The sequence below is a fragment of the Apteryx rowi genome, unplaced genomic scaffold (assembly GCF_003343035.1).
Source record: "Apteryx rowi isolate R43461 unplaced genomic scaffold, aptRow1 scaffold_139, whole genome shotgun sequence".
Classification (NCBI taxonomy): Eukaryota; Metazoa; Chordata; class Aves; order Apterygiformes; family Apterygidae; genus Apteryx; species Apteryx rowi.
The window spans coordinates 1,379,101-1,392,464 of NW_020447630.1; the positions used below are offsets into that span (position 1 = coordinate 1,379,101).

Here is a 13,364-nt window from a genome sequence, read left to right on the forward strand (position 1 = left end):
AACTGCTTCCTGACACTTTTTGATAAAAACATGTCATAGAATGGTTGGGGTTGGAAAGGACCTCTAGAGATCATCTGGTCCTCCAGTGTCATTGCAAACCTGTTTTAAGTTGGATGATCCCTTGGAGGAAAGGCTGAAGGTGCTGTTTGCCAAACTCTTGATCTGAATTTTAGTACATCTCTGTGGCATCTGTTGGGGATCAGCTGGAGAAGGAGCTGCAACCTTGAGCAATCCAGAAATGTTAACTGGTCAGGGAAATGGGGATACAGGTTCCCTGCTTTTCCCTCAAGGAAACTCATTGTTGCTTGGAAGCAAAGAAGGATGCTTAGGTGAACTGTGCTCCCCACACTTGATCAGCACAGCTCGTGCAGTAATGTTAAGGCCCAGCTCACAGTTACATGGACAGAGCAGCAATTCCTGTGAGGGAAGATACCCTGCTTCTCCCAGTTTATTAAAGATACCAGCTTTTATCTATTGGGAAGGTTGAGGATCTCCTAAGCAAGACAAAAGAATAGCTTTACTGCCTCATCATCTTGCTTTTTTTGAATTTCCAAGTCATTTATGGGAGAGTTGAGTGTTAGATACTTATCCCCCCCCCCCCCAAGCTAAAGGGTAAAAACTGCAGGGAACACTGGAGCCCACATTCGTTTTTTCACATAATTTCCCAGTTCTGTCTCCTGGGAGTGTAATGTTTGCTCTCTGTTACTTACAGAAGATATGTCAAGAGTAATATTGTGTTCTTCTGAGGTTGTTTCTTGTCCTAGGTATACAAGATAGGATTCTGAGTAGAGCAATGTTCTGCATGTAGAATCTTAAATAAAACTAAATTCATTCTGTCACCTGGGTTATCACATATTGTTTTCTCCACTAGAAGTGGATATCCAGCCTGTTGAGTGACTCAGACCACTGAAATGTGATTTCAGCAGGAGAAAAGCTGCAGCAGCAGTTGGCCCATAGATGGGAATAGGCTAATGAGACTTTCAAGGGCTAGCTGTGAAGATGACAGATCACAGAACATGACTGTCCTGTGAAGGAGAAATGCAAGTACTTAGTGTGGGGGCTGAGTGCAGGAACTGCTCAGAAGCATGAGGGGACTGGTTCACAGAGGCTGAGGGATTCTGACATGCAGAGGAGAAACATACATTCAGGAACAAGGTCTGGTGCTTAGTCAGGGTCTGGCAGTTGTACCTGTTTGGACTTAAGGTCTCTGTCAAAATCCAGAGCCCTTTAAGGCTCTAAAGGAACAGAGTGCAGCACAAACAAGGTAACTAACAGCTTTCTTTAAAGTTGTGTTCATGCATCTTGCCTGAATGCAATGCGTAACAGCACTAACAACTGGATGTTCAATAACTCTGTATTAGTGATGACTATTCATGCATGCTAGCAAGGACAGCAGCGGAGAATGGGAGGTTGTGGAAGCTGTATATACTATATAGGGACTGTATCTAATTGAAAGGCAGGAGGGGACAGCTAGAGGGGCAAATCAGCAACTGTTGTAGAAATGTGCTGCTTCATTTAACCATGGTGAAGAAAGAACCGAGCAGAAGACTACAAGAGTCATCACCAAACACGTTGCCACTGCTAACTTTCTGCAACAGAAGTGCTCACTTCCTGAGTCATGTTTTCTAGAAGGTGGATTCAAAGGGAGATTGGGGGATGCTAACAGGAAAAAGTTGAATGGTAATCAGGATGGTGAGGTTGTCATGACTTACGGGTGTGGGAGGGAGCATGTTATCCTGTTTTTTTAAATAAACATATTTTAGGAAGGAAAAAAAAGTTCGAGTCATAGAACACAAAGCTTTTAACAAGAAACACAAACTGGGACAATGGCAAATAAAAATCATGTTTTAGGTTATTATAATTAAAATAGCCATCCCAGATTTAAAAATGGAAAGAAACAAATATGCATGGATTCAAAATGAAGTGAAACTAGAGAGGGAAAATGCAGAATTTGTGTATTAAGTGTGTATTAACCCAGAAGAGGCCCCTTGTGTTTCTAAGATTGTTTTATTCTTTGAAGAGTGTGTGGTTTCTATTGGTATTGAATTAACTAAGGGAGAACTTAATCAATATGTCAGTAAATGTGGAGGTCAAATTGAGTTTGAGAAGAAATAATAGTGTAATAACATGCAAAGAGTTGAGGATAAACATTAAGTAAGTAAGTTTTCAGTTAAGAGACCTGGTAATCAGTGCAGTCAAGAGCACCACACAGTTTAATATACTTATTTGCTGCTTTAGTATCTTGAATTGTTTTTGGCTTAGTCTATCCTTGGAGGATTCCTGAGTTACCTTTTTCCTTGCATGCTCTAAAGTAAAATTGCCCTTTCATGACAACTGAAATGCAAACCAATTACCTAAGCAATTCCAAGAAAACAAAAAGTACACAGATATTAAGATGCCTATCTTAAGCCTCTCAAACATGCAAGACTTGAAGTGTAATGCTTTTTGGCATGATGCAAGACTTTCTAGTCAGATGACAAAACCCACCACATTTGTTACTCCCACGCTGTTGGAGTTGATAATCAAATATTTTAGCTCCTTCAAATACCTTACATAAGTATTATTTGGCAGTGGTAGAGGCAGTTGATTATCCCTGAAAAGGTAACTGATAATCTAGTCAGATAATGACAGACCTGCTGGAGCAGTATGAATCCAGTTTACAGTAGCTGCAAGTAGTGTGCGGGCACTGGCTTACAATAACAAAGGTCAAGTGTTACTTGGGTGCCCGAGCTGTGATCTCTGAGTGAGTATGGCCAATATATGCACTGCAGGCGCTAAGTTAAATGAATACTAGAAGGCCTGAGCACAGCCCTACCCTCTTATATCCCCAACCAGTAACCAAGGATGCTGGGTGAGAGGAGGGAAAAAACGGATTGCGGCGGGTGGTGAGCTCTCCTTGCAGGGTCTTGTCTTCTGCCATTGGTGAGACAGAGCCCTGGGCTAGGGGGACCCCTTCGTCTGACACAGCTGGGCACCTCCCCTGTTCTGCATTCCTGCCTTACAGTAGAAGACGAGAATCAAAGCCTTGGACTACTACTTCCCAGCATGACGAGAATGGTGCTTACTGAAATGATACTCAGCCAGCTGAGAAAGTCAGTTTAATAAGTTTGGCTTATTAAACTGGAGAGTCTGGGATTAGTGGGAAGCAAACTGGTTCAAATATATATTTGTCGAATTTCAACTTTTGTTTCTCTGCTTGCGGCTTTTAAGGAGTATTCTAGGCTGACACTTTCGGCATAGACTGTTAGTCTAAGTAGTACTTAAGTAATCTGTTCTTTTTGGACTGATGAAACATAAGGAATAAGAAAGAATTACTTTAATATTGCTAATGATTTTTTCCTGTGTGTAAAACAGATATGTTTATAAAATTAGGGAATATATAGCATTTCACAGCATTATGAAATTTAGAGAAAGCAGCTAGAAGCTAGCTAATGTCTACAAAGTCAGGATATTTCAGATAAACAAATCTGCAGTTTTGCCTAATTTAACTTATTAGTTAGGCATACCAGTTTAGTAAAGTTGCAAGTCTTTGCAGAAATCATCTGTGGTAATTTTAAAATATATAAAACAGTTCTTGTCATCTCTGCCACCACTTATCACTTGCAAATCAATTAGCACTTTAAAAATAGTCAATACAGGGATATTTTTATTCTATTATCTTATTGCCTGCAAACTCTATGGCACTGATTTCAAAAGTATAAGCAATATAATCAGTATTTAAATTATATATTACATGTTTATTGTGGGTGCAAAATTCTTTAAAATTTACATTTTATGAAAAATCAGAAGTATTTACAATTTTGTAAGATAAACTTGTATGTTCTAATTTACAGTCTGACGTAGTAACAATCCATAAAAATTCAGATCCTTTAGAGTTGTGTTTACAAATTAATTTTCTTAAGAGGAGGCAGCTACAAAGGATATTGCTGTATACACAAGCAAGAGCCAGCTTGCTACATACGTTTTTTCATCAGATAGCTACATGTACTTTTTACATTGTTTTTGAATTTCTTTACAAAAAGTTTATATAAACTTGTATGGCTTCAAAATTGTAACCTGCACCCAATGCAAATGTATGTTTAATCACCTGAATGAAGGCTAGTTCAAAAGTGCTGAAACATAACTACTTCATTTAACTTAGAAATGAAAGTAATACTTGATTAGAAACAATAATATAGTTTTGGGTTTTCAGTAAAAAAATGTTGTCGTGTTAAACTCAGTTTGATTGCAAAGCAGATTACAATTAAGATTCCAGTAAAGACTGTACCATTTTATATGAGTTAGAAACGTTATTTTCACCGTTCAAAAAGATTAGCAAATTAAGAGCTGTACGTACTCTTCCAGTCAGATCTACAGTACAGCATGTGCTTAATGCTAACAATGGAAATCTCGTCTGCCAAAGTGTATAGTATACGTTAGGATTTACATAGCCTCTACAAAGCTTATTTTTTGTAAAGCTTCAACAGCCCGATTCATTACTGGTTTTGTATGAATTAGTTCAAGCAAGTTTTGTTGTTTTAATAGAGAATTTGAAATAGATACTGGTACTCAAAATGGTAGTATAAAATTCCCATTTACAGGTTATAAAATTGTTTTGCCTCAATACTTTTGATTTCTGCATTGAGAAAACAATAATAGTACAAATACATAAAAGATTTTCTAAATTAGTGACTTGCTTTAAAAAATGTTACCAATGTGTCAATTCCTTGTGCTTAGGCTGTGGAAAGCAGATAGATGACAATACAAATAATAAAATTGATGGTTATAGATAAAATTTAAATTAATACAAACGGCAGTACTTGTCATCCTGCTGCCAAAAAATACTTTTCTAAAATGCTATTCCTCCCAAAGTACTACATTTACATTCACATCACAACCCCAAAAGCACTTAAGCTCCAAAAACTTAGTCAAAGTGAAGGGAAATGCTGTTTGCCTTTAAAAGTTTCATATTACTATTTTTCTGTGATTTTTCAGGATTCTCATCTTTGGTGACATTAAAGTTACTATACTGAAGTTTCAAAGTCTTGTATGATGCGTCTACCTTTAATATGGCTGCATTTATTGCAATTACCCCATGAGGAAGTAATTCAGTTTTTCAAACCTCTTATGAAACAATCTCCAGTTATTTCCCTTCTAAATCCCAGTCAAAGGAATTTTTATAAAAGTTGTATGTATTATACAAACGCCATGCTTTCTTTATGGAAGAGCCAAACTTTGAAAAAGGAAGTGAGGCACATGAATAACAAACTGGATAGGCACTTTTTTTTTTTTTTAAAGGCACAAATGTTATGCAATTCATATAAAAATAAATTAAATCTACAGCATTAATTCAAACAATCACAACGCCCATAAAGTTTACTAACTGCAGAAGTAAATCTCTTCTGTCTTTTGCAATTTTGTAACACATTGCACTTAGGGGAAAAAAAAAAAACTATGTAAAACAACTTACATGTTATTAATATATGATACATGGGCATCAAGTTACTTTTTTTTTTTTTACACATCTCTAACTCAACCAGTTTTATGGCACATTAAGTAGATGGAAGAATTTTGTGAGACTTTGCCTTTGTTTTCTTTAAACATTGGCAATTAAAGAATCTGAAAAATGACTGAGTATTACTTATGGAAAGCTCAAATATTTCTTGCTTGCTCTTCTACATTTTTAGGTTTAATGTTTACAGTATGACATACAATTTCATACTTTCATTAGAACTAATGATTACTATTTTGATTTCATCTATATAAATTTACTAAAATTTTAACAGATTTTCCCAAATATTGCAGTTGATCATTTACAGACAGTGTTGAAGTTCACTTCAGTGCTATTATAAAGTAATAAAAAGTTTGCAAAATGACTTTTAAAAGTGCATTTTCTGTTCTGTAGTCAGCCTCAAGGTAAGTTAAAAATTTTAAAAAATTAATGCATGTTAAAATAGTGTTTGAAAAGTAGAGAGGGCAGTGAGCTACTTGCACTCCTTTGATCCARTGACTTTCACAGGTTCATCAGCAGTCTGCCATATACCGTCCTGAAAAATAAAGGTAGTTTTTTTTACAGTCAGTAGATAAACCAGATTTTGTCAGTATTTTCCTGGGAACAGTTTCATTAACTATGGAAAAACAAAAAACTGTGAAACAGTTTTCAGGCATATTTTCAGGAAGAGTAGCTATTTATGTATCACTTACTTCACATTTTCATATTTTATAATCTAGTGCTATAGAATAAATCATATTAATTTGAATATATAAGCATGTCAGTGTCTYACCAGTGGCAAATCTCTTCTTGAGTAGGGAAAGCCGATAGCCGGTGCCTACTAGCTCTACATCTGCTCCTGAAAGGGTGCTTCCTTCACTAATGAATTGCACTGCGAGTGTTGCTGGTTTACTGGGTCCTTCTGAAAGTTCAAATTTTGCCCTGAGGGATCCAGAACCTATAAAAACAACAAAACTGAAAGGCTGGTTGTTTTGCAAGACAGTCTCCCAAAGCTTAAGTAGTAAGAAGTAAAACTAACATGATATCTTTAATATCTGCTGCTACAGGCAGGCCTACATAAATTTCTGTAAGAGATGAGAGCACAATTTTTTTCCCCCGATAGTCTGCCTAAGACAAGGACTTATGAAAGATTTAGCGAGAAGTAGTACACTTTTCTACAAGATTATACTCATAGAAGAATATGTATACCAGACAGCCTGGTAGTCTCTTAATTTATTACATGAAATACATGAAATTGGTCCCTATAATTACTGTTTATGCTTGCTGGTCTGCAAGTGTTTAACACCACTTATCTCTTAGGTTGTACTTTTGTTAGTGGATCTGAAAGCCCATCAGAGTATGATCTGTCTGGATGAATCTACATGAACAAAACCAGCTCCATTGGAAGAAATGCATCTAAACAGTAACGCACCCAGTAGAAAGAAATTCTTATTTATTTTTCTGATAAAGACAAGCCTGATTAAACACATTTTTTCAAAACCTTCAGTTGATCTTTTATAAACTGGCAAAGTTCACTTCAGCAACATCATAAAGTAGCAACAGTTCAAAATTACTTTAAATACACTTCTCTAGTTAAAAGAAGGTGAATCTAAATTCTTCCCTTTTTCTAGTTCTAAACAATTGTTTTGTTCTTGCACTATAAGGTGTGAAAAAAATATGAGATTTAAATAATTAGTAATGGAATAGTGAAAGTCAAGCATTTGTACTTCCTTAAAACAACTTGCTATTACCAGTTGATAGGAACTATTAAATGAGGAGGAAATTTAGTAACTGAAATGTTACTGAGGAAAATGCAGGAATTAATGGATTAAAATGTTTTGTGCAGTAGCTTGCTCTTGATAAATCTGGCTTAAGATCAGTTTCATTTCTTCCAATAGGTCAATCAGTTTGGGTAAATCGGAACTTTTTTTGCACTGTAAGTATGTTGGTTTTATATTTTATCTTAGACTGCAATGACAGCTCACATACTGTATTTGACTGTAAGAAAAACATATTTTACCACCCTGTAGACTAGAATAAAGAGGACTTAAAGAGATATATCTCTATATTAACAGTGTTTCTATAACTTGTCCCTTCGCTTCCACAAATGTTAAGACTGGCATAGTATTACTTCCTCTAAACACTGGGTCTTGATTACTAAATATTTATGCTCAAATAAAATGAGGTGAAAGATGGCGAGAAGAGAAGGGAATACAGCAGAAGCAGTGCAATATATGCAAGTCTGCTTGCACATATCTGCTTGCATGGGAGATGTGATCTGCATCACTGGCAGCCTAGTTTATACAGCTCTATTGGTGTGCAGCAGCTCTTCATCTGGCTGCATTCATGTTTTAGTGTATATATGTGTGTGTATATATATATTTTTAAGAGAAGTTCCAGGTTGGAAAAGGAAAAAAGAAAAGGATGTCCCCACACAGTAATAATGGAAGATGGAGGGCAAAGATCTGTGAGGTCAGTGACTGATAAAATGTACCAGACTACAGCAGTAACCTGCCAGATCGAATTCCCCATGGTTTTGTTGGAATGACTAAGCGACTCTCTGCCCCTTTTCCTTACTTGCCAATAGAGTTCTCTAGGCTTTGCCACAGGGTGGGTGGGCTTTGCACATTGGAAGAGGTTTTTTCCTTTCCAGGCTTGTGGTTCCTATATGAAACCCATCATATTTACAAGCAAACCTGTGCTTTCATAATGTCTTTCATTACAGTCATAACAGGGCTAAAGGCCTTTCCCTTACACCACAAGCCCTTTTCTCCACAGAAGATTTGTGGATAAGGTGCCTCCTTTTTAGCCCTGCTTTTCTACTTTAGAAAAACATTGCATCTGCTAAGGCTAGAGGGGCTATGACATCAGCTGGATGTCAGGGAAGGGCAACTGTGCAGAGGATAACTATTGGTACCTTAGAAAATGCTAGGAATTACCACTCTGAGCAGATTTACACAGATCCATTCTTTGGGAGTAGTGTATGGTCAAAACAAAGACCCTCAAAATTTTGGTCAAGCATCACCTACATCTAAGCCTGTCTCAGCACAGTTTTTTTTGTTTGTTTGTTTTGTTTTGTTTTTACAGTTCTGCTCACCCCTTTCTGCTTTATCTATCTCAATTGTCAGACTGTGTGGAAAACAGGTATTAAATGTATTTTTCTCTGAATAACTGCTTATTTCCAAATGGCATTGATGCAATAATTTCCTTAACTGGTCTAGGTCCTATTTTACAGCTACTAAACAGCTTTCAAGTAGTTTCGCTATTTCTTCTTTTATAATTAATAAACTAATTGTATTTTTTTGATGTCTCACTGTGAATGGAATCTCTCAGGAGGAATTTCATTGAGAAGACGGTGAACTGCCAAACAGGATAGAGCACGGGAAGAAGTGTCAGCAGGCATGAGACAGTGGAGGCTAAAATGATTACATTTTTACTGTTACCATTTTTCTGTATAAGAAAACAAAACAAAGAATGAAACTTGCCCCCATTCTCGGACTTCTCTGAAATGCTAGATATTTTCCAATAAGCTTTCATCTGGTCTGCATTCCTGTAAGAAAGCTAGGTTAGTTATAAATATCAATTTTCAGAATATTAATTCCCTAGACTTACACCAGTACCTTACAGACCATGTATGTGTAAGTTACATCTCTAAATGGAGGTTTATAAAAATACTTTATCATTTTAACTTAACAATTTTTTAAACAATTTTAACTAGTGTGTGGAAAACTAAACAAAGCAAACAGGAGAACATAAGGGTGTGTCTTCTGCATTGCATCTGAGCTTAGAGCAGAGCTCAGATGTACTCACTGCCTCTTTATACAGCTAACACTGTCCTAAGCCTAAGTTAGTGCTCCACAACTCAAAAACCTCTGTGGTCTCACAGGGTAAGGATGCGCCAACACCCTGGAACCAGGCTGAAGGTCGCATCTTCATGAAGGTGGCATGAGGGGAAGCAATGGTGATTGATTGCTCTCATCCATGTGAGACTCCTGGCTGTACCTCCCAGACCTGCGTCTCACTTTCAAGCGCTGCTTTAAGTGGCCTGCAGGCTTAGAAAGTGGTGGCAGGGAGCTGGGAGTCAGCCAGCCAGCATGACTCCTGAATCATGTGCCAGTGCTACCTGGTTTATGAGGAGCTCTTCCGTTACTCAGTTTTCTTATAACACAAGTTCAATTAGCAGCTAGTATTTAAGTTAAAATGATCAAGAAATGTTTTTAAGAACTGCATTTCTTCTGCTTTTTCTGACAATCCATACACACACACACCCCTAACTGTTAAGAGATTTTTGATTTCAAATCATGTTATTAAAAATACCTGCCCTGTCTATTGGCCCAAAGAAAACAAACCTTGAAAACTTCCTAAGGGCTTGTATTATTATACAGGTTGGAATAGGTGCATATAGACTTAGTTTATATGAACTGACTGTATGTGATCTGTTTTGGACCAAAACAATGTCCTAAACATCTGATACTATGTATTTTATCAGGAGAAAAAAATATTAGCTCTTTCTTCTAGCAAGATTTTTCAGGCTGTCTACAATCCTAATAAATACACTAACGTGAGTTTGAAGTAATAAAAATAAAAGTATTGATAATACCATTTTGCAGGTGGAAGTGATTGCATGTTTGTTACTCCTCCATCTACTGGTACCACAACCTGTACATTAGACAGCATACTAGGCACAGTCATAGACTCGGGGTTGTATTTATAATCCACTCTCACATCTGTAGTGCTAGCATTACATTTCCAGTAAGTTGCAAGATTCAACGGAGTGGACTGGATGCCATTTGAAGATACCTGTAAAAGAGCAAACCATTGAAAGCAGCTTAATTAAAATCTCTCTACTTTTGGGCAGAATTATGGAATGATGGTGACAAGCACAATCCCAAATACTGACACAAGATCAAGAGAACAATTGGCTTCTGAGCTTCTAATCTCAGAATTCTAAAAATTGCTGTAGGCTAAAGTAATTCCTGCTTTTTTCTTTTTAGTTTTAAATTAAAAAATTAACCTTCCTCTGGCCCATGAAGCTCTTTCCTGTCCTGGCTTTTGTAAATCAAAGTAACTGTGTTTTTGTCTTATGTTCTGCTTCACACAAGAAACATTGCTGGGGCAAAACGACCTTATCCTTAACCGTTGTGTGCCACAGCAATTCAACTGCCCAACCAGCAGAGGGCAATACCTGTCATTTGCTAGGAAGCTAGCAAAACACTTCTTGCCCATTAAAAGCAGTATTTTCCTGCTGCAGGAGGGTTGGATGCTGCTGCTTCTGTAGCTGAGCTCATGCTACTGCCTCCTGCACCTCTACAATCCTGCTAATCTGCCTGAGGAATCTGCTGCAGCCCAGGGCCCCCTTCCTTGCCAGGCCAGAACTGCTTCCATCTGCCAGGGCCTCTCTGCATGCCAATGCCTCATTCTCCCCCACCATTAAAGTTCTCAAATAAACCTCATTCTCTCACAATACTCATTTCTGCAATCCAAGGAAATGTTCTTTGTTCCTTCCACCTTCCTCAGGAATTCTCCATGTACCTAATGCTCTCTTTATATATTCAGTATGCCAAGATTTTATGCTCTGTTGGGAGGATGTGGAAAACTATGATGGCATTAACAGCTCCACTGGCTAGCTTCTTTTGTTTTTTGATTTAGAGATAGTGGATTCAGCAGTAGAACCATCTCAAAGCAGGCCTAGCAAATCCCTGTCCTCCCTTTGGGGTGAGTCTGTCTTTTCCTCAAATAAATGCCTTTAAATTCAGTGTAAAGCTTCACTTTGCTAACAGATACCTAAAGAAGCAATATTAGAAGCTTGCACACATGAACTGGAGTGAAGTGTGAGCAAGCTGAAACAAGTCATGACTCCCAGGGAGTGATGAGAAGGCACAACAAGAAAATACACAAAGCCTGGGCAGACCCTGCGGGCTGGAAACAGTGACATACTCAGAATCACCCAGCTGCAGGATGACAGTTCATCTTCACGCTAGCAAGTAAAGAACAATTTTTATATTTCATTTCTATACACGAATTATATCAGAGTTCTTATATAACTCCAAAGGGGAAAAAAGTATTTACCTGATACTTTAAAACATCCACATTATAATAGGATGCAGATGGATTCTGCTCTGATAATTTCTTGAGGTAGACAGTTATAGCTTGCATGTTCATCCAGAAATCCTTAGTACTGGAGTCACTTTGTGATTGATCACTACATAGAAAAAGACAGGAATCAGATTGCAACATTGAGTTTCATTATTTTGGATGTCTAAAATTAATCCTAGATCTTTTCCAGTTCTTCACTATTTCAAACAAGAATTTGTTCTAATGCTCTATAACACATAACTGTACCTGCCTAAATATTAAGGCAAATTAACTGCTTATTGTATCTGGTAGAAATTTCCTTCCAGGTCATGGAACAGTCAGCTTCCTCCAGTGATGATCTGCATCACCAGATGCAGTTAATGCTGCATTTGGATTTTACATTCAATAAAACAAATTTTTAATACAAACAGGTGCTGTGAGGATGTGTGGGAGGAGAGGATGAAAGGAGTCTTTGAAAAGGAGTATTATCCAATTTGGAATAAGTTGTAAAATCATAATCAGTTTTGGTTATGGCATAACATCATTAATGCACTGAATTAAGATTTGTGCTGTATGTGCATTTCCATACCTTCGCATACTTGTAAAGTCAAAGCTTTCTACATTTTATCAACTGAAAGCAATTTTCAAATTATTTTCAATAACTATCTCAAACTAGTGATAGATACATTCAATCTTAGTTACATTTATCATATCATTTCTGTATGTATTTAAGAGTGCACATGAAGAATCCTGGTTTTGAGCTATTGGAGCATGAAAGGATGTTTTGCAGATTGAGAATATTTTCAGCACTGGTTGCATCAGGCTTATTGTAAGGGTGAAGCTTTTAAGAAAAGTGATTCAGAAACAAAGTTCAAATCACTTAAGAACCACAAAGCTCCGCTGAACATCTGCGGATACAGTGAAGACCTACATCCCTAAGGAGGCCTGCAGAGCGTGCGTGCAGAGGGAAGCTGACGACCAGCACCTGGCACACAGTGGATCCAATCTCAGTGGTATGAATGCCCCAGAACAGGGACTTGCATACCAGTAGCCTGTGCAATTACTTAAGAGTTGGTTCTCAATACTGTGTTGTGATTCATGCTGTCTCCATTTGTAGTAAAATACATAGATGAACACTTACTTATCCCTAAGGGGTGTTTCCACAACTTAAATAAATGAAACCAGCAGTAAAATCCTCCTGCTGCTCCACATCCAAGTTCAATCCAAAACAGAAATTGTCATCTCCACACGTATCACTCCCATTAAAACCTTTCATCTCTATGAATGCTAAGCAAATGATAGCCTTTGCAGTATTTGATGAAAAGTCAAATTATTACCATATGTGTTTAACTACTTAAATACCCGTTACATGCATCCTTTCTAATTAAAGGTGAAACATTACAAACACTTGGACAAGAATACTAGACATTTTCACATTCTTCCACAATACACTTTTTCAATATAATTCACACAGATAAGGCTCTGCTAACATTTCAGTTATAAACTCTGTTATGATAAAAAGTGATAAATAATTTTGCATGCTGAAACATTAAGTATGAATGATCAAAATGAAATTAAACAAGAAYAGATGCATATGGCTCAGCTATTTCAGCATTTTAGAAATGCAGCACCCAGAAGTTTAACTGGTTTCCAAATGATTTCTCCACTAAATGCAATAGAACCTGCTCAGCTGAAATAGATTTCTGCTAATAATTACAACTTGATTTTATTGTTTTTATTTTTTTGAAAAGGTGTCCAAATGTTGCAATTTAAACAATTACTCTACCAAACCCATGTCTTTGTTTCTTAAGAATTCTCC

The 13,364-nt window shown here is 37.1% G+C and overlaps 1 protein-coding gene across 7 annotated transcripts in view; it reads right to left on the bottom strand.

Annotated features, from left to right (window-relative positions):
- Positions 1–3,716: 3,716 nt before the first annotated feature.
- Positions 3,717–13,364, bottom strand: part of FCHO2 (FCH domain only 2) — an 86,080-nt gene continuing 76,432 nt past the window's right edge. For 6 of the 7 annotated variants that reach the window (XM_026057337.1, XM_026057336.1, XM_026057338.1 and 3 more), the window contains 5 exons: positions 11,540–11,672; positions 10,071–10,270; positions 8,956–9,020; positions 6,264–6,428; positions 3,717–6,026 (listed from right to left, as the gene is read on the bottom strand). In XM_026057337.1, the coding sequence (XP_025913122.1) occupies positions 6,004–6,026; positions 6,264–6,428; positions 8,956–9,020; positions 10,071–10,270; positions 11,540–11,672 (586 nt within the window). In that variant the 3' untranslated portion in view covers positions 3,717–6,003. Of the gene's footprint in view, positions 6,027–6,263; positions 6,429–8,955; positions 9,021–10,070; positions 10,271–11,539; positions 11,673–13,364 lie in introns of those variants that run through there. The other variant, XM_026057340.1, reaches the window with a different exon arrangement.